Raw genomic sequence first — 20,258 nt, 5'->3', positions numbered from 1 at the left:
CACAACTCTATTATTTATTCACCACACTTGATTACTTTATCTAATTTTTAATTTCAAATTTGCACATATCAGATCTGTACACATAATTGTCTATATTATATATTGTTTTGCTGCTTTGTACATTGCCTATTTGGATATTTGTATATTATTCTTTTATTATCTGTGTCCTGTCCTGTTACTGTCTTTCTGTTGCACTGTGGAGCTTCTGTCACTACAACAAATTCCTTGTATGTGTAAACATACCTGGCCAATAAAGCTCATTCTGATTCTGATTCTACAAGTGACATATACGCATTATAAGACAATTAAACATAATATGAAACTCATAAGGAAGCACAATGATATCATTTATATCACAAAATAAAATGACATACAAGAGTAAAACTTTTTGACATCGTTCTTTGGGGACAAACTCCATCTTTGAGTTGATCTGTGGTTAGAAGCATAATTTGTTGTTAGCAACTGATCTGGTATTTCTTATCAGCTCTTTAATAAAAAAAAAAAAAAAGCTGAATGGCTTTCAATTCTGAAACGTAAAAACATACAAACCCGATTCCAAAAACGTTGGGACACTGTACAAATTGTGAATAAAAACAGAATGCAATGATGTGGAAGTTTCAAATTTCAATATTTTATTCAGAATACAACATAGATGACATATCAAATGTTTAAACTGAGAAAATGTATCATTTTAAGGGAGAAATAAGTTTATTTTAAATTTCATGGCATCAACACATCTCAAAAAAGTTGGGACAAGGCCATGTTTACCACTGTGTGGCATCCCCTCTTCTTTTTATAACAGTCTGCAAACGTTTGGGGACTGAGGAGACAAGCTGCTCAAGTTTAGGAATAGGAATGTTGTCCCATTCTTGTCTAATACAGGCTTCTAGTTGCTCAACTGTCTTAGGTCTTCTTTGTCGCATCTTCCTCTTTATGATGCGCCAAATGTTTTCTATGGGTGAACGATCTGGACTGCAGGCTGGCCATTTCAGTACCCGGATCCTCCTTCTACGCAGCCATGATGCTGTAATTGATGCAGTATGTGGTCTGGCATTGTCATGTTGGAAAATGCAAGGTCTTCCCGGAAAGAGACAACGTCTGGATGGGAGCATATGTTGTTCTAGAACTTGGATATACCTTTCAGCATTGATGGTGCCTTTCCAGATGTGTAAGCTGCCCATGCCACACGCACTCATGCAACCCCATACCATCAGAGATGCAGGCTTCTGAACTGAGCGCTGATAACAACTTGGGTTGTCCTTGTCCTCTTTAGTCCGGATGACATGGCGTCCCAATTTTCCAAAAAGAACTTCAAATTTTGATTCGTCTGACCACAGAACAGTTTTCCACTTTGCCACAGTCCATTTTAAATAAGCCTTGGCCCAGAGAAAACGCCTGCGCTTCTGGATCATGTTTAGATATGGCTTCTTTTTTGACCTATAGAGTTTTAGCCGGCAACGGCGAATGGCACGGTGGATTGTGTTCACCGACAATGTTTTCTGGAAGTATTCCTGAGCCCATGTTGTGATTTCCATTACAGTAGCATTCCTGTATGTGATGCAGTGCCGTCTAAGGGCCTGAAGATCACGGGCATCCAGTATGGTTTTCCAGCCTTGACCCTTACGCACAGAGATTGTTCCAGATTCTCTGAATCTTTGGATGATATTATGCACTGTAGATGATGATAACTTCAAACTCTTTGCAATTTTTCTCTGAGAAACTCCTTTCTAATATTGCTCCACTATTTTTCGCCGCAGCATTGGGGGAATTGGTGATCCTCTTGCCATCTTGACTTCTGAGAGACACTGCCACTCTGAGAGGCTCTTTTTATACCCAATCATGTTGCCAATTGACCTAATAAGTTGCAAATTGGTCCTCCAGCTGTTCCTTATATGTACATTTAACTTTTCCGGCCTCTTATTGCTACCTGTCCCAACTTTTTTGGAATGTGTAGCTCTCATGAAATCCAAAATGAGCCAATATTTGGCATGACATTTCAAAATGTCTCACTTTCAACATTTGATATGTTATCTATATTCTATTGTGAATAAAATATAAGTTTATGAGATTTGTAAATTATTGCATTCCTTTTTTATTCGTAATTTGTACAGTGTCCCAACTTTTATGGGAATCGGGTTTGTAGCAAAGAAACAGCATGTTTGAACAAATTACTATTATAGAAAAAAAAATCAATACAAAATATATATTTGTAAATGCATGAATATGAAAGCATTTTTAGTGTTTAAGTTTTATATATAAAAAGTTTATATATAATTTTGATACTACAGAAAACACTAAGGTCTAAGAGTAGTATCCAAGTAAATACCATACAAAAATTCTGAATCTCTCAGTTGAATCTGCTGGTTTTGAAAATGAAGATTACCTTCATTTACTGTGAAAACTGTCGATAATGTTTCTATGTCATATCACTTGTAATGATAGATTTATCCAGATATTTCACTGCTTGATGCATTATTGTGTCACATTTGATGAGGACGCGGCATCAGACCTCAAAGTGCTGGATCTGAAGATTATCTACTTACTATGATTGTTTTTTGTATGACTGTGTAGAGCAGAGGATTGATTGAAACACTTCCCACATGCAGTGCAGTGATATGGTTTCTCTCCACTGTGGATGATCATGTGTCTCTTAAGGGTTGATGATCGTGTGAAACTCTTCCCGCACTGATCACAAGTGAATGGTTTCTCTCCAGTATGAACTCTCATATGGTCTGTAAAGCCTCCTTTTCGTGTGAAACTGCTCCCGCACTGATCACATGTGTAAGGTTTCTCTCCAGTGTGGATCATCTCATGTGTTTTCAGAGTTGTTGACTGACTGAATCTCTTGTCACAGTGTGAACACTTGTAAGGTTTTTCTCCAGTGTGCATCCTCTGGTGCTGTTTTAAATGGCTCGCTGAAGTAAAAGTCTTCTCACACTCAAAGCACATGTACTCTCTCACACCAGTGTGTATTTTCTGATGTTCTTTTAAATTTTGTCGATGTGAAAAACTCTTTCCACACAAATAACATGAATGTGGCTTCTCCTTTGTATGAACTCTCAGGTGCTGCTTCAGGTGTGAAGCTCTCAAAAATGTTTTGTCACATTGATCACATGAGTACAGCTTCTCTCCAGTGTGGATGTTCATGTGTACCTTAAGGTTTGATGATAGTGAGAAACTCTTCCCGCACTGGTCACAAGTGAACGGTCTCTCTCCAGTATGAACTCTCATATGGTCTGTAAGGTTTCCTTTTAGTGTGAAACTCTTCCCGCACTGATCACAAGTGTGCCGCTTCTCTCCAGTGTGGATCCTCTCATGTGTTTTCAGGGCTCCTAACTGACTGGATCTCTTGTTGCTGTGTGAACACTTGTAAGGTTTCTCTCCAGTGTGGATCCTCTCATGTCTTTTCAGGGCTCCTGACTGACTGAATCTCTTGTCACAGTGTGAACACTTGTACGGTTTCTCTCCGGTATGAACTCTCATGTGAAGCTCAAATTTATATTTGCATGTCAAACTCATTCCACACTGAGTGCAGGTGAAAGATTTCTTGGTTTTTGTTTTCCTTAATATTATCGGTTTGCTTTGACAGCAACTCAAAAACATTTCTCCAGTTTTGAAGTGATTTTTCTCCTCAAATTCACTCAATTCTTTATTGTCCTCATTTTCTTCAATCAACTCTGAAATAAAATCAAAAACAGTTCCTTTGTCAGTAACTCATTAAAAAGTAAAAAGACCAAATTGAACCCTGATGTAAGTGGAAAGTAGACAATTGCTATGCAAAATTTTGATAATATTGATGCAGTTTCATAAATACATCTAGTACATTTTATATATACGTCCATGAAACCTTCCATGAATGAGGTACATTGATCTTCAAATTATGATTTTTTAAAAATTATAGTCACAAATCCCATGTTTCTGTAGAAAGAACTTCAATAATTTTGTTGCAACAAATGTGCCCAATACTTAAAAAGTGTCCCTTATTATTTGATTATTTAGTTATATTATTGCAAAGCTCTAAAGATTTTTACAACAAACAAAATCTAACACTACGTTAATCTTTATAACCATCAGCATTATTAGTGAAGAATGAAGAATAAAGAGCAACCTGTTAGTTGTTGAGTATCTTCAGTGTGTTTGATTCTGCAGGGTTCTGGATCTCTCATCTTCTCTCTGTCCTCTTTAATAAACTCAGTCTTTACAGATTTATTCCTGATGCTCTGATGCTCGTCTTCACTTGTGAACTGATGGGAATATTCCAGCTGAATATCTGTGTGGAAGCAGCAGATTTGCCAAAATCAACAAGAAATCAGTGTTGTCTCTTTGAAGTGTTGTCTCTTTGTAAATCATTATATCACTATATTAAAAGAGTATCGACACACAAGTAAGAGTGTAGAGCCCTTAGTTTAAAATGCACATTCAGTAACACTGCACTCACATAAGTGCTAATTCACACATTCTATGTATTTCTGCTGTCTGTCTTTCTAAATAACAGTAAGCATGAAAAATGAAAGAATAAACAGAAATCTGATGACAGTGACACCCATCAGCATTAACAACTACAGGTGAATACACTATATTGCCAAAAGTATTGGGTCACCCCCTTCTAATGAACATGTTTGACTACTTTAGTAATTTCTATGAGTACAAATCTTAATGTTTAAGCATATAATGATATTCTAGGGAATTGTGTGCTTCTAATTTTATAGCAACAGTTTAGACAGAACCCTTTTCTATTCTAACATGACAGTGTCTCTGTGTATAAGACACGGTTCAGAAAGACATGATTGATTGAGTCAGTGTGGAAGAACTGGACTGGTCTGCAGAAAGCCAAGTCCTGATCCCAGCTGAACTCCTCTGGTGTGACTTTATATGCAGACCTTGAGCCTAAAACTCATCACCAAACACCAATGACCCAATACTTTTGGCAATATAGTGTAACTACACTAGAGCACGTATGTAAATATCCTCCTGAGTAGAGGTCGCACCGATATATCGATTTACCAATATTTTTCCCGATATTTAAGTATTTTACCATAATGGGATATCAGTTTTGTAATTTGCAGTGCGTCTGAGGGGAGACAAGACAACAAAGGCGTGCACAGGTACTCGATTTGCTGTAGTTAGTAAACTTAATTTAACATAACAGCCATTAATGCACAAATTAGATGTATTACATAAATGCCTGATATGCAGCTTATACAGCTTGGCTCTAAGAAATAGAGACAAACTCACGGAGTCACGTAAAATAATCCATTAGTCTGTCCCAAGAAAGACGTAACTTTGCCTGAATTAAATAATATGCAGCCATAAATGAGCGCATGTTGGAAATAAAAGCGCTGAATTTAATTCTCTCTAAAAGAGACATTCTACGGTTATTTTGCTTATTGTTAAAATCAGTGTTGCCACTGATGCTTTTTATAAATAAAATTTTTTTATTGTTGTAATATGAAGATTAAGGGTGAATCCCAATTCTCTGTCTTACCCCTTCCCTTAGTTTTGCGCGTTCATGTGAGAGTAAGGGCTATCCCAGTTCTCGTTTTGATCGAGGGGTAGGGCTAAGGGTAAGTGGTATATACCCCTTAAAACCAAGCATTTTCGCGAGCTTACTTGAAACCAAGGGGTACGCAGAACACACTGCGCAACCGGCAACAATGGCGGCCAGATCGTCCAGAGAGTCCCATAAATGTAAGTATTTTCGGCTTAAATCATGGATTAAAAAATGACGACAGTCTTGATTTGTGCTCTACACAGTCCTGTACATATATATTTGCAACCATGTTCTTAATTGAAACGTTTAAAAAATGAAAAAAAAATAGCTATTGTTAAAAAAAAATTGCAGACAATCGCAAAAACGTCATTAAAACCCACGCAATCGACATACACACACTTGCAGATGGCATCTTAGAAGTTTGTGATCAACACTTGACGTAGCAGCCAGCTAGCGACGATGTAATGATGGCGTAACCGTAACCAAGTGGTGTCTCATTTCTAGGGCTGTATACCTTGGAGAACCTGGCGATACGATACATACCTCGATACACAGGTTACGATTCGATACGTACCTCGATACAGAGCTGTCTCGATACGATTTGATACAATGTGACACGATTCGATACGATTCAATAAAAATACATGGGCCAGAGCCAATTAGTTAATGCTGAACACATTTACTCAACAAACAGAACTCTGCATTTTTCTTCAATTTAATGAAGACAAAAGTGCATTATAACAAAGTGCATTTTGCTTAAATATTTGCAACTTTAAGTGCTCTGATTAATTGTACACAAATTGTATTAATCTGGAAACTACCACAAGTCAACATTTAACTTTCCAAGGGTACAGTCTGAGCTCACACAAGCACAAAATCTTCTTCTTATTATTCTTAACTTCTTATTAAATCTTCTTATAATTCTTTTTTGTGACACCATGTACTGCCATAAAATATTTCACTATGAAATCACTTAAATGCTACATCTTGCTTTAACATTTTCCATGAGTTTTTTTGAAACTCGCGGGCGCCGCTGCGCCCCCTAATGGCTGGGCGGAGTATCGATACTAAGGGCGAGAATATCGATACTGTATCTTTTTTTATTATATCGGTATGTATCTAAGAATCGATATTTTGAGCACACCCCTACTCATTTCATAGGGGTATGTTTTCACCCCTAGTGCTTACCACTCCGTTTCAAGGGACGAGGGCTAGGGGTAAGACAGAGAAATGGGATTCACCCTAAATTTAACATGAAAGACTTCATTTCAACCTTTTTAAAAAAAAAATATGACTGAAAGGAGGAAAAACCAAAGTGAAGTATGTTCTTACTTCACTCAGTCATTTATTTCCTTTATAACAGTAAATCAATATTGGTTCTTCATATCGGTTATCGGGCACACAAACATGCAAATAATTGGTATAGTATCGGGTATAAAAAAAACAAAAATCAATATCAGTCGATCACTAGTCAAGTCAAAGTCAAAGTTTATTTCTATAGCACGTTTAAAAGCAACAGAATTGCACCAAAGTGCTGTACAACAAATACAAATACAGCACAAAAAAAAAATAATAATAATTCAAAAGCCAGGGAGAACAAATAAGATTTAAGAGCAGACTTAAAACTAGCTAGTGAAGGAGCGAGTCTCACATTTACAGGCAGACTATTCCAAAGTTTCGGGGCTGCAGCTGAAAAAGCCCGGCCACCCTTGGTTTTACAGCGATAATGTGGGACCGTTAAAAGAAACTGATTACTGGACCTAAGAGCTCTTTGAGGAGAATAAGCAATCAGAAGGTCACTGATATATTTTGGTGCAAGGCCCGCTAGCGCCTTGTACACATAAACAGCTATTTTAAAATCGATTCTGAACTTTACAGGAAGCCAATGTAAAGATGCTAGGATTGGAGAAATGTGATCCTTCTTTCTTGTTCCAGTAAGAAGCCTCGCTGCAGCATTCTGGACAGTTTGTAAGCGAGAAATCGCCGATTGAGGCAGTCTCCAATAAAGGGAATTACAGTAGTCCAAGCGAGATGTTATGAAAGCATGTATTACAGTCTCAAAGTCTTTGAGGCAACAATTGTTTCAACTTAGCAATGGATCTAAGATGGAAAAAGCTCCCCTTTACCACTGTACTAATTTGTTTAGCAAATTTAAGAAACGAGTCAAATGTAACCCCAAGATTTCTTACATAGGGTTGAACACTAGCGGAAAGGGACCCTAAATTAAAATCAGATGAATATCTAGAGTGACCTAAAATCAAAATTTCACTTTTGCTTTCGTTTAATTGTATAAAGTTATCAGCCATCCAACCTTTTATCTCCTCAAAACAGTCGTCAAGCACATCCAAAGAGCCACTGCCGTCAGTTTTTGCTGGAAGATAAAACTGTATCGTCAGCATAACAGTGGTGAGAGATCTTATATTTCTTAGAATGGCTCCCAAAGGAAGCATGTATAGTGAAAGAGAAGAGGGCCTAAGATGGAACCTTGGGGCACGCCTCATAACAAAGGAGCCGATGAGGAAGAAAAATTCCCAATATTCACTGAGAAGGTTCTATTTTTAAGATAAGAGGCCAACCACTGCAGAGCGGTACCCTGAATACCCACCCACTTTTCCAGCCGCTGTAGCAGAATACTATGATCAATTGTGTCGAATGCCGCACTAAGATCCAACAAAACAAGTACCGCATGAGAACCAGTGTCAAGAATTTGCAGAAGGTCATTACTGACTTTTAACAATGCAGTTTCAGTGCTGTGTAGTGATCTAAAACCCGACTGGAAAGTGTCCAGGACATTGGACATACTAATGTAGGAATCCAACTGACTGTAGACAGCTCTCTCTAACAATTTTGAGATAAAAGGCAATTTGGTAATAGGCCTAAAATTACTGAAAATAGATTGGTCAAGATGAGGTTTCTTTAGCAGAGGATGGACTATAGCATGTTTAAAACTAGCAGGTACAACTCCACTTTCCAAAGAGTTATTAATGATAGCCGTTACAGCCGGACTCAAGGTTGCAAACACTTCCTTAAATAGATGAGCTGGAATGACATCAGACTCACAGGTGGACAATTTAACCTTAGAAACAATACCAGCTAGCTGTACAGAGGAAATGGGGTGAAAGCAGGTTAACAACTCTATAGGTGAACAGCTCAATGGAGGATCAAATATCGATGGCTTAATAGAAGCTTTGATATCTAGTACTTTGTTGTCAAACATTTTTCAAAAGTTCTCACAGGTCTCCTGAGATGGATCAAGAGACGGGGCAGGTACGGGATTTAGTAGCAGATCAAAAGTCTTAAACAGCATCCTCGGTCGATTCACATTTTCAGTAATAAGTTTAGAAAAGAATTCAAACTTAGCCTCTTTGACTGATTTTTGATAACTAGCTAAACACGCTCTTAAACACTGATATGAGGCTTGGAGTTTGTCCCGTTTCCATTTTCGCTCTGCCTTACAACACTCCTGTCTGAGAGCACGGGTGTTTGCATTTAACCAAGGCTGAGAAATGTTGTTTCTCTTCGCTTTCCTTGGCTTAAGGGGAGCGACAGAATCAATAGAAATGGAACAGGAATTAGTAAAAACCTGCAACATCTCTTCCGGGTTTAATTTGTCGAAAGAGGCGGCATCTGCAAAGTTTGCTAGATAGTGCTCTGAAAATAAACTGGCAGTGAGTGGCTGAATAAAACGAGAGTAGCTTACAGACTGAGAGCAAGTAGGGGTGGTGGAAACACTACTCCTGAGACCCGGGGGGAAAAGGTTGTGTGAATGTAGTAGGCTTTTTTTGTGTGTCAGTACATTGTTTAGAACTGCTAAAACTGCTTTGACACATCTGTATTATAAAAAAGTGCTTTAACAGTGACTTGAGTACATTAATAATATAATACATTTTTATATTAATGTTATGTTCCCATATCAAGTCTTAGGGAGGGCAAATCACGTAATAGAATATGAGATTGCAACTGCTGCGCTGCCGTTTGAGCTTTGAGCCGAGCGGATAAACTGTCTGTGTGGCACGATTCAAATGTGTTGTTCTGCTATTGGCACAAACATATCGAACATTAGGACTGGGTATCGATACTTTTTAGGCAATAACCGAATGGAGCATCAAAAAACGTCTTGTCATTCGGTACCAAATTTCCATACCTAAGGGGTTAATCTCATCAACGTCAGTGAGCCAATAAGCCTGCAGCACTAGGTGTGTTCGACTAGAAGCGGCGCCACACAGATCGATTGTTGTTTGACATCCGCAAGAGTGATTTGAAAACATACGAAGCAGTCTGCTCTCTATAGCTCTTGCAGTCCTGTGCAGCGTCGCATCAAGACTAATATTTCTACTAGTTTACACTGCAGAGATGTGGCTCACATGTGAGGCTGTAGTGTGAAAGCGTCCCAATCCCCTTAGATGTAAGGCTACGTTTACACTGGTGCGTTTAAAAAAAAAAATTTAAATAATCCTCGCCCATACTGGCATTTCAGAAAAGAGCTCAATCCATACGACACGACCGAAAGTGCACCTTACGTGACCTTTCATGCACACTGTAGCATCATGCTACATAAGAGACTAAATAAGATTTATATTCCGCTTTTACTTAAAAAAAAAAAAAGAATACAATATTATATATATATATATATATATATATATATATATATATATATATATATATATATATATATATATATATATATATACACACACTGATATATATATATATATATATATATATATATATATATATATATATATATATATATATATATATATATATATATATATATATCTATATATATATACACACTGACTCCAAGTGAGTTGCTGCAGGAAAAAAAAAATATTGAGCAACAACAAAAATATATTGCTGGAGACAGGCTTATTATTGAAAATGCAATCTGATTCTCTGCCAGCAGGAGGCTCTTTAGCGAGCGGTAGAACTAGCAGTTTCCCCAGTAACGGCTGTAATCTAAGCAGCTCTGCTCATGAATGTTACTTTATCAGATAAAATGAAATTACCATCAAAACTATTCTGAAGACAGTCGGTTCCCTTCAGAGATACATTCATATAAATCACCCGCGCCACATTTTGATTTTGAAACGTGCAGTGCTCATGTTTATTCAACAAAGTCAAATGCCACAAACAAAATTGTTTTAAAATAAAAAGGGTTTAAAAGTCATATCACCGTTATTGAAAAAATTCATGATACATATTGATATTGAATTATTGTCCAGCTCTAGTTTAACTATTAGAGCACTAAGGGACGCAACAACAATTTCTCCCTGTGCTTGCCGTCATTGACACAGACTAGAGCGGACGCTGTTTTACGCTGCTATTTGAAACTTCCGCTTTCGAACGAGGAAGGGTGATAAAGGCCTATTGACAGACAGGATTTTCATTTTTGGGTGAACTATTCTTTTAATGTTAATAAAACAACAAAACAGAGAAAAATCACTCACTGCTCATGACTGATGAACTTTAATACGGTTGCTTTAAAAAAATATAATTGATGTAAATAGTGTATGACGTTTTATTTTAATATTTGTTCATTCAATTTCTTAAATGTTACTACTGAATACTGCACCTGAAAAATAAAGCACTGTTTATTTTATTTGTATAGTATGTGTATTTGTGAAAGATAAAATAAGGACAAAGATTTTTATCTTTGCTCACTTTGGCCTAAATGTCTGCCATTCTTTTTTATTTTACATTTTGTTACCTTGAAAGGCTTTTTTTTACAATAGGGAAATTAGTTTGGCTGTTCTACTCAGGCAAAATTGTAAAACCAACATGACAAAGAATCGTAATATTCCTGAAAAATCTGATAAGATATTTTTGCCATATCGGCCACCTCTAACTTGTGCTACAAAACTTTCAACTTCTGTAGCACCAGTGCTATGTGCAAAAAAAGTTAACGTACAGCCCTGATTGCTTCCACTCTCCGCACAAACGCTTAGTTCCCTTCCAGGAACTCGAGCTGCGTCGAAGCGCTAGGGGAACGCCCACAGCGTGACCGCGCTCTGAATCAAAGTGTAACGTGTCCAATGTAAGGGCGAGACGTCATAGGCGGGTGACGTCACTGACCGGAAAGCATATAAGCACGTGCGGTGGAGCCGGCGTTTGCTTTTCGTCATTCAGCAACCGCTTCTCTGTCTGTGTGTACTGTCTTTGCATGTTGTGAGTCTTATTTAGTGTTGTTTGTCCTGCACAATCACTTGAATAGGCTCCAGCAATATGTGCAAGCACTGGGGCGATAGCAGATCGCATTAAGGCTGTGTGTTCCTCCCTGTACACATTATATCACTGCTTGGGATACAGGCAGTCTGTGTGTGGTCTGCTTGAGAGCAGAGCGCGCAGATTCAGCTCTTGAGGGAGCTGACTGCTCGTTTGTGAGCTTTTTCTTTTCTTACGCCTGCTCTCTGAAGGCTCTCTTTGAAAAAGAGAGGAGTGAGTTTCACTAGCCTTGAATGAAGACGGGCGAGCCCGTGTCTTCTTCCTCCTAGACCTGTCTTCCTCCGAGGAGGTGGACGCGTCAATGAAACAGTGTTTGCACAAGCATATTATGAATGAGAACGGCGCGCAGTCAGCTCAAAAAAAGGAGAAAGGGGGCTGATTGTGTTTCTCTCCGCTGTACATCTCGCATTCCCGCCGCTGCTGAGGCACGGCGGCGAGTGTGAGTGCGGGGATCGCAGCGCGCGTTGCCGAGGCGACGCGTGCGTTACGTATTCTCATTCATATCAGAGCGATGCCCCGGGTGGAACAGACGCTCGCGAGCTATCTGTCCACTTGCGTGGCGTTGTCTCTGAAGGCTCGCGGCTGCAGGTCAGGCTGGTGCGTGTCTGCACACCGAAAAAAAAAAGAAATAAAGAGAGTGTTGCAGGCGCACCAAGCTGACGTACCTGCTTAGAGAGCTGGATGAGGGATTGGGGCTCAACTTGATTGAAATATAAGTTGATCTCTGAGCTCCCTAGAAACGCTGTCTGTGGTCGACCCTATCTGACATGAAGGAGAAGATAGGGTTTTCCTCATGGACGCCCCGCTTGCGCCTTCTGGCCTGTTCGGCGACGCCGTCAATTACGTCGTCAACCGGTACCAGGAGGCTCGTAGACAAGCGGTGACGTTTCAGCGGTTTCTCCCTCACCTGTCTCTAGCTCAGGGGGCTGCTGGGCGGGAGCAGCCCTCGCCGCGTGCCAGCCCCTCTTTAGAGAGGTGCAAAACAGAGCGTGGCTACTCGCACCCCACCGAGGTGGGGCCGTGGCGGCTAACGCTCTGGGTCGGGGACCTCTAAGGCTAAGCCGGATCTGCGGACCGTTCTTAAGTCTAAGGGAGTTCTCGGCCAAGAAGCCTACGGGCGTGGGAGATCAGTCTGCCAACCCTGCCAGAGTTCCAGGGCGCAGCTGGCTCCAGCGAGCGATGTTCTCAGTTTCTTCCGCCCCGAAGTGTAGCAGAGCTGAGAAGCTCGCCACCCCTGCGGGGGTCTCTAGAGCTTCTGGTTCGGCCGTCTCCTGCCGGTCCTCCGCTTCAGGGCACCGAGCCAGCAGCTCTAGGCACGCCAGAGGCCAGTCTCGAGAGACTGGTTCCCTTAGGAGACCATCGGGCAGCGTGGGAACTACTGCCGATGTGTCTCTTTGGGTCCTGCCTTGCAGGGTCTGGTTCTTCAGTTTGGTCTTCCTAGGAATGACGCGGGTCTGAGGACCGTCGTTCATTAGGAGGCTGAGGCAGTCCTGGTGCTGTGCCCAGGACTTACGAGGGCAGACCCCTCTGGGGTAGATCGGGTGTCCGTCTCCCCCAACGCCCTCGGGAGAACAGTCTGCCAACCCTGCCAGAGTTCCAGGGCGCAGCTGGCTCCAGCGAGCGGTGTTCTCAGTTTCTTCCGCCCAGAAGTGTAGCGGAGCTGAGAAGCTCCCCACCCCTGCGGGGGTCCCTAGAGCTCCTGGTTCGGCCGTCTCCTGCCGGTCCTCCGCTTCAGGGCACAGTGCCAGCAGCTCTGGATACATCAGAGGCCACTCTCGAGAGACTGGTTCCCTTAGTAGACCATTTAGGCAGCGTGGAAACTACTTCCAAATGGATCTCAATGGGTCCTGCGTACTGTAGAGAAAGGCCTGTTGTATTCAGTTCGGCGCTCCGCCACCGCCTTTCAACGGGGTGATTCCCACGTGCGTGGGCCCCCAGCAGGCTCTGATCATGGAACAGGAAGTAGACACTCTCTTGGGGAAGGAGGCCATCGAGGTGGTCCCTCCTCACGGAAGAGAGTCCGGGTTCTACAGCCGGTACTTCATTGTTCCAAGGAAGGATGGTAGATCTGCGTCAGTTGAACCGCTCAGTCATGTGACCGAAGTTCAGGGTGCTTACACTCATCAGTCGTGTCTCAGACCAAGTCCGAGGACTGGTTTGTCACGATGGATCTAAGGACGCATATTTCACATCTCCATCCTTCCCTCTCACGGGAAGTCCTTCAGGTTTGCTTTTAGGGGCAAAGCTTACCGATATCGGGTTCTTCCCGTTGGCCCTGCACTCGTACCCCGCATTTTTACATCAACGATTGGTTGATTCTAGCTCGATCAGAGCAGGTGGCGACTCGGCATCGAGATGTCGTTCTCGCGCACATGAAGGGGTTGAGACTGAACGCCAAGAAAGTGTGATTTCTCCAGTATAGAGAACCACTTATCTAGGCGTGGTGTGGGATTCGACCACGATGCAGGCACGTATGTCTCCCGCTCGGAGCGAGTCGATCCTCACCTCAGTCAAGAGAGTGAAAGAGGGCCAGTCACTCACTGTCAGGCAGTTCCAGAAACTGCTGGGGCTCATGGCAGCTGCGTCCAACGTGATTACTTTTGGCCTCCTGGACATGAGACCCCTACAGTGGTGGCTCAAGACCAAGGGGTTCTCCCCGAGGGGAAACCCGCTTCGCATGATCAAGGTCACGCGGCGATGCCTACGTGCCTTAGACATGTGGAGCCAAGCTTGGTTCTTGTCTCAGGGCCCGGTGCTGGGAGCCTCTTGTCACCGCGTAATGCTAGCGACGGACGCATCCCTCACCGGTTGGGGAGCGGTCATGAGTGGCCACCCTGCCCGCGGTCTGTGGAGTGGTCGCCATCTAACGTGGTATATCAATTGTTTGGAAATGTTGGCCGTGTTTCGTGCACTCAAGCACTTTCTCCCAGACCTAAGAGATCACCATGTGTTGGTGCGCACCGACAGCACAGCGGTGGTCTCTTACATCAACCACCAGGGAGGTCTGCGTTCGCGCCCCTTGTACAAGCTGGCGCACCAGATCCTTGTGTGGTCCCAGGGCAAACTTCGCTCGCTCAGAGCCATCGATATCCCTGGGTATCTCAATGTGGGAGCAGACATCCTGTCGAGGCAGGGGCTGAGGCCCGGGGAATGGATGCTTCACCCCGAGGTGGTGAAGCAGATATGGAGGTTTTTGGCTGTGCGACTCGAGAGTCAGCACTATGCCCCTCTAGTTCCTCCAGCTCCTTTGGACTGGACGCTTGGTACAGACCTGGCCGAGGCTTCGTCTGTACGGTTTTTCCCCGATCGCTCTGCTCCCAGGAGTTCTGGATGGCAACAGGGATCTGGTGAACAGGTTGGAGACGGGTTCGCCCTATCTCCTCCTGCATTCCCCAGATCTAGCGCTCTCGCTCGTGGAAGCCCGCGTGTGCGGTTCTTCCCCCTCTGAGTGAGTGCTCGCTGTTGCAGCGCACGTTGCCGAGGCGACGCGCGCATTACGTGTGGAAGTTCTGGCCTCTGAGGGGGCGCAGCTCATAGCTTCCGGTCTCTCAACCGAGGTTGCTGAGACCATCTTCCAATCCAGAGCTCCCTCTACGAGGAAACTGTATGCCCTGAAGTGAAAATATTTCACTTCTTGGTGCGGAGACCTCCACCTTGACCCGGTTAACTGCCCGTTTGGTACAGTGCTGCAGGTCCTGCAGGCCCGTTTCTCCGCAGGGATAACTCACTCCACCCTGAAGGTTACGTGGCGGCTTTTCGGCCTACCATGCCCTTCTCGGTGGCCTTACAGTGGGTCGACACCCCCTGGTTACATGTTTCCTCCACGGTGCGCTGAGGCTGAGGCCTCCTGTACGATGTGTCCCTACGGGGACCTGGCTGTGGTCTCTTAAGAGAGTGGGGATTTGTAGGCCCTTCATGGCCCCTTCTTATCTCGTCTTTGCCCCTGGTCTGGCCAAAGCGTTTTTCTACCCTCGAGCGGGTTATTTCCTAGATCCCCTCTTCTATACCACGGCCTGTCGTGCTGCAGGCCCTCAGTCCTCCTCCCTTTCGGGAGCCTGACCAGCGAAAGCATAACTGTGTGTGTCCAGTGCGAGCACTGGACGCATACGTCCACAGAGCTGCCCTGTGGAGAAGGACGGACCAATTGCTAGTTTGCTTCGGTCCTCCTAAGCGGGGTCTGCCTGCTTCTAGGCAGACCCTTAGCAGGTGGATTGTGGATACTATTTCCTTGGCCTATGAATCTTCAGGCATCCCTTCGCCTCTGGGGCTTAAGGCCCATTCAACTAGGAGTATGGCGGCCTCCAAGGCCTTTCTGGCAGGGGTTTCGATGCAGGATATCTGCAATGCTGCGGGTTGGTCCACCCCCCTCACCTTTGTTCGGTTCTATCACCTTAATCTTACGGCCACTCCCGGCTCTCCTCTTTCTCGCCCTCGCTGTGCTCCCAGTGATACACACAGGGCAGGTATTTTGGAAGTCTGGAGGCGTGGGCATATCGTTCCCCTAGCGCTTCGACGCAGCTCGAGTTCCTGGAAGGGAACGTCTCGGTTACGTATGTAACCCCGGTTCCCTGAAGGGAACGAGACGCTGCGTCTCGAAGCCATACTTCCTGTATCCCTGCGGGCGGTTGCTTCATTCCTGGAAGCAAACGCCGGCTCCACCGCACGTGCTTATATGCTTTCCGGTCAGTGACGTCACCCGCCTATGACGTCTCGCCCTTCCATTGGACACGTTACACTTTGATTCAGAGCGCGGTCACGCTGTGGGCGTTCCCCTAGCGCTTCGACGCAGCGTCTCGTTCCCTTCAGGGAACCGGGGTTACATACGTAACCGAGACGATATTTAGACATTGGCCTATACAACCCTTCATATATACACAGTTCACATGTGCAATACTCTAATACTTTACTGCCATTACACTTCTTTACACAAATACAGTACTCAAGGCAAAATGCTGTAATTCACCAAGGATTTCTCTCTCTCTCTCTCTCTTTATTCCAAAAGTTGTAGAACACATTCAGTAAGTCAATGATTGCAGTTTTACAGTTTACAGTGATTGCAGGATACAGTTTTTTCCCACTGTGGAAGGAATTTGCTGACAGCCCCTTAAAGGGTCATGAAACCCCAGACTACTTTTTCTGAGATTTTAGCAGAGGTGTTTGTGTTGCACATCATAGAAGACAATGTTAGCATTTTAACTGTTGGAGAAAACTGGTCAAGTTTAAGCTTTTGTGTGCCATTTTCATCTTCCGGGTTTAAAATCTACATCGTGTTGACGTCACAATTGTTTTTGCAGGGTTCCTCAATTAGTTTTTGCCGAGGGCCGAATTCTGCCAACAATACCAAGCCATGGGCCACTGACAGACATATATATAATATTCTTATTACAATTATATTGTTACTTTTGTTAAAAATAGTCACAAGATGGTCACAAGATAAATATTCAGATTTTTCCGAATTGTTTTATTCAAATAGCTAAGCGACAGACTTCTATTTTAGAAATGGTTTTTGTTTTCTGCAACGTCGGGCAGGAACAACAAAATATGACAGTGATAATCTTAGGTAATGATTATGTGCTTTATGTAAGGAATAATCAATGGCTAGCCATGCATTACAGGATTTTAATGCACGACGTGGAGGGAAAGAACAAAATCCTTCAATGCACAGCTAGCTGCTGATTATCCCGCTTATTCTATGGTCATTTGTCAAGTTATAGACGAGTTAAAGCTTGTCTTGCTCTTTGCAGTGCAATATTTGACCGAATGGGTAAAAATGACAGTTTTTTCCGTCAGTTACGACTCGTTAGCATTCTGCCAGCTTCAAATAAGACACAGATGAAATAGTGCGGTAAAACCATTTATTTAAATTAATTTTCGATCGAGAGAAAGAGGACCGTTGTGTGTACCTGCTTGCTGCGTCTGCACAAAACAACGAGTTTATCACCTCGTTGCTGGGGAATATAATGTAGCGATCTAGTATCAATGTTTTATTTTATTAATAACAATTGTGGGGAAGCATTGGAAGTTTAAGTGTGTGTGCAGCACAATCTGCGATCTCTCTCTCTGTGTGTGTGTGTGCATCAATTAAAGCAGCTCATTAATATGGAACAGTGATTAAACTGACTTGGAACTACTTGTGCATGAAACGGTTTTACTGCATACCTGCCAGCCAATCAGAATCCAGTATTCAGACAGACCATAGAATAATCAGTGTTAAAAGTGTCTAATGCGAGTTTGAATATTATTTAGCACAAGGTTTATAGCCATAGTGAAAGCAGCAATAGATATTTTACCTCAGATCTTGAAAATAAAGCAAACTTACATTAAAACTGTGAACTCACTGCGAACCAGCATCCAGAACAAAGACGGCATCACTCACTCAGAACTGTTCAGTTCACATCTGAATCATCTATTTTCCGTGTCCACTTTTCTTTGCTTCACACTTGCCATGTATTTGCTGTTACATCATATCTACAATGGACGCGTAAAAAGCATTGCAAATCATTTGAACTGTGTCAGTGGGCCATAAATAGAACGAGTCAGCAGTTACTGACAGGGATGTGTTCTTCCAGTGTAGACAGCATCACTGATTAGAAGAACTTCTGCTGTATTTTGGGACTATGACAAGCTGCCTCCTTGTCATTTCTGACTTATATCAAAAAAACAGAACGATGCATAAAGCTGCTATGTGACGAGGTGTACAGTAAAGGATTATTTCACCACTCGATGTGAACCTGAGAGGAGGAGATATATTGAGGAAGTACATTTTATTGGTCTATGTCAGCGCCGCTTTCCCTTACCTTCCTTTTATTTGAGAACTGAATGGCCCAACGTGAAATACCCCGACATCTACATTTGTCCTTAAACCCTCGATTTTTGGGATCAACAGCTTAAGAAAACATAGTTCTGGGTTTTGTAGCTTGTTTATATATTATATTTATATTTAAATTTAGTTATTTAGCAGACGCTTTTATCCAAAGTGACTTACAAATGAGGCAATCAGAAAGAAGCAATTAATTGTAGTAATAAAACAACTAAAAACAGATCCAAAACGAAAAGCTACAACTTTATAAATACTACATATACACATTTTAAAAATAAAGAAATTACATAAAAATGACAAATGCATACCACAAAATTTTAAAAATTAACATTTAAATGAAAAAATAAAGCTAAAAACAATTCAAAATATTCAAGAACAAAAAGGTATAAGAGTACAATAATGATTCTAACATAACACTAAGCCAAACACCAAAAAAACTAATATATTTATATATATATATATAAACAAACTACATGGAAGTTAAATAATATATATATATATATATATATATATATATATATATATATATATATATATATATATATATATATTTAACTTCCATTTAGTTTGTTGAAGTACTAAAATAACTCAAATTAAATAAAACTAAAGCTTAAAAGACCTATACAGACATAATATATTCAGACATAATTTAACTAAAATTAAAGTAGATAAATACAAATCAAACGACAGTAGTTTATCAGTAAATAGCACTGAGCTAAACACACATGCTGAAAACACAAGCTCCTAACAAACACAGTAAGAAATTATTCTAAAAGCTGTAGTAGAAAAGAGAAATAAACCCCTCCCCCTCTGCTCCACGGCGGACCACGCCCACTTTCAGCATTTCAGAACTAAGCAGTGCTCTCATGACCCCTTTAAGAGCATGTCAGACTACCTTTAACACGCTTTTAAACTACTACACATCTGATCTGCCAAAGATGAATATCTGAAGAGAAATAACTGATAAAATCACAGCGATATTGATATTGTTTAGCATCCCTTCCCCTCACAGATCAGCATTCAGTAGCTCTCCAAACACTGAAATAATCATATAAAACACACAATCCCTCAGATCTGGATGATTTGAGCATGTTTTCCTCACATCATGTTTGTTGTGTTCAAACAGCGCTGTACTCCATTAAAACAAGACAGAAACTACCTCCAGAGTAAAGTGTAGTTTATAATGATCTAAAGAGAGAAAAACTGAATTACTGACCTCTCCTCAGAACACTCTGCAGCTGTGAAAGCTTCTTCTTCTCCTTCTTCTTCTTCTTCAGCTTCTTCTTCTTCTGTTTCTTGGCGGTTTAAAGCAGCTTTTAGGTGCATTACTGCCACCCACTGAGCTGGAGTGAGGAACTACTAACATTATATATTCAAATAAATAAACTTCATAGAAATACATAGATGACTGAATACAAATAATTATAACTACATACATATTACCTCGTTCATGACTATATTATATTCTCAATCCTAATCTTGTTGTTATATATTGCAACACCTCTTCCTTCATTCCTTGTTTCCTTGCCAACAGATTTTAAGGAAATGTCTTGGATCATTTTTCCTGTAATTTTATAAACAACACTTGTCTTTGATTTTCATACTCTGTTCAATATAACATGGCATGTTCAACTATCTCTTCTGCATTACAATAACTGCAGAACCCATTGGGATGCTTTTTATTTTATATAAGTTTCCATTAAATCCAGTGTGATATTCATA

At 41.7% G+C, this 20,258-nt stretch overlaps 1 protein-coding gene across 1 annotated transcript; it reads right to left on the bottom strand.

The window, feature by feature from the left end:
- On the bottom strand, positions 1 to 19,847 carry LOC306852872 (uncharacterized protein). The gene is made up of 3 exons (XM_079389992.1): positions 19,753 to 19,847; positions 4,109 to 4,270; positions 1 to 3,677 (listed from the first exon to the last, which is right to left on the bottom strand). The coding sequence occupies exons 2-3, from the start codon at positions 4,164 to 4,166 to the stop codon at positions 2,536 to 2,538; spliced, it is 1,200 nt and encodes a 399-aa protein (XP_079246118.1). The 5' UTR covers positions 4,167 to 4,270; positions 19,753 to 19,847; the 3' UTR covers positions 1 to 2,535.
- Positions 19,848 to 20,258: the final 411 nt, after the last annotated feature.

This window comes from Barbus barbus (assembly GCF_936440315.1).
Source record: "Barbus barbus genome assembly, chromosome: 3".
NCBI lineage: Eukaryota > Metazoa > Chordata > Actinopteri > Cypriniformes > Cyprinidae > Barbus > Barbus barbus.
Note: the sequence above shows the minus strand (reverse complement) of the source record. Positions and strands in the feature narration are given on the sequence as shown.

What these genes read in the sequence shown, in the direction of transcription:
- LOC306852872 (XM_079389992.1), bottom strand. Translation starts at nt 4,166, where the DNA reads ATGAGAGATCCAGAACCCTGCAGAATCAAACACACTGAAGATACTCAA. An exon ending in AGATACTCAACAACTAACAG is followed by an intron (nt 3,678 to 4,108) that starts GTTGCTCTTTAT and finishes ATTTTATTTCAG; the next exon opens with AGTTGATTGAAGAAAATGAG.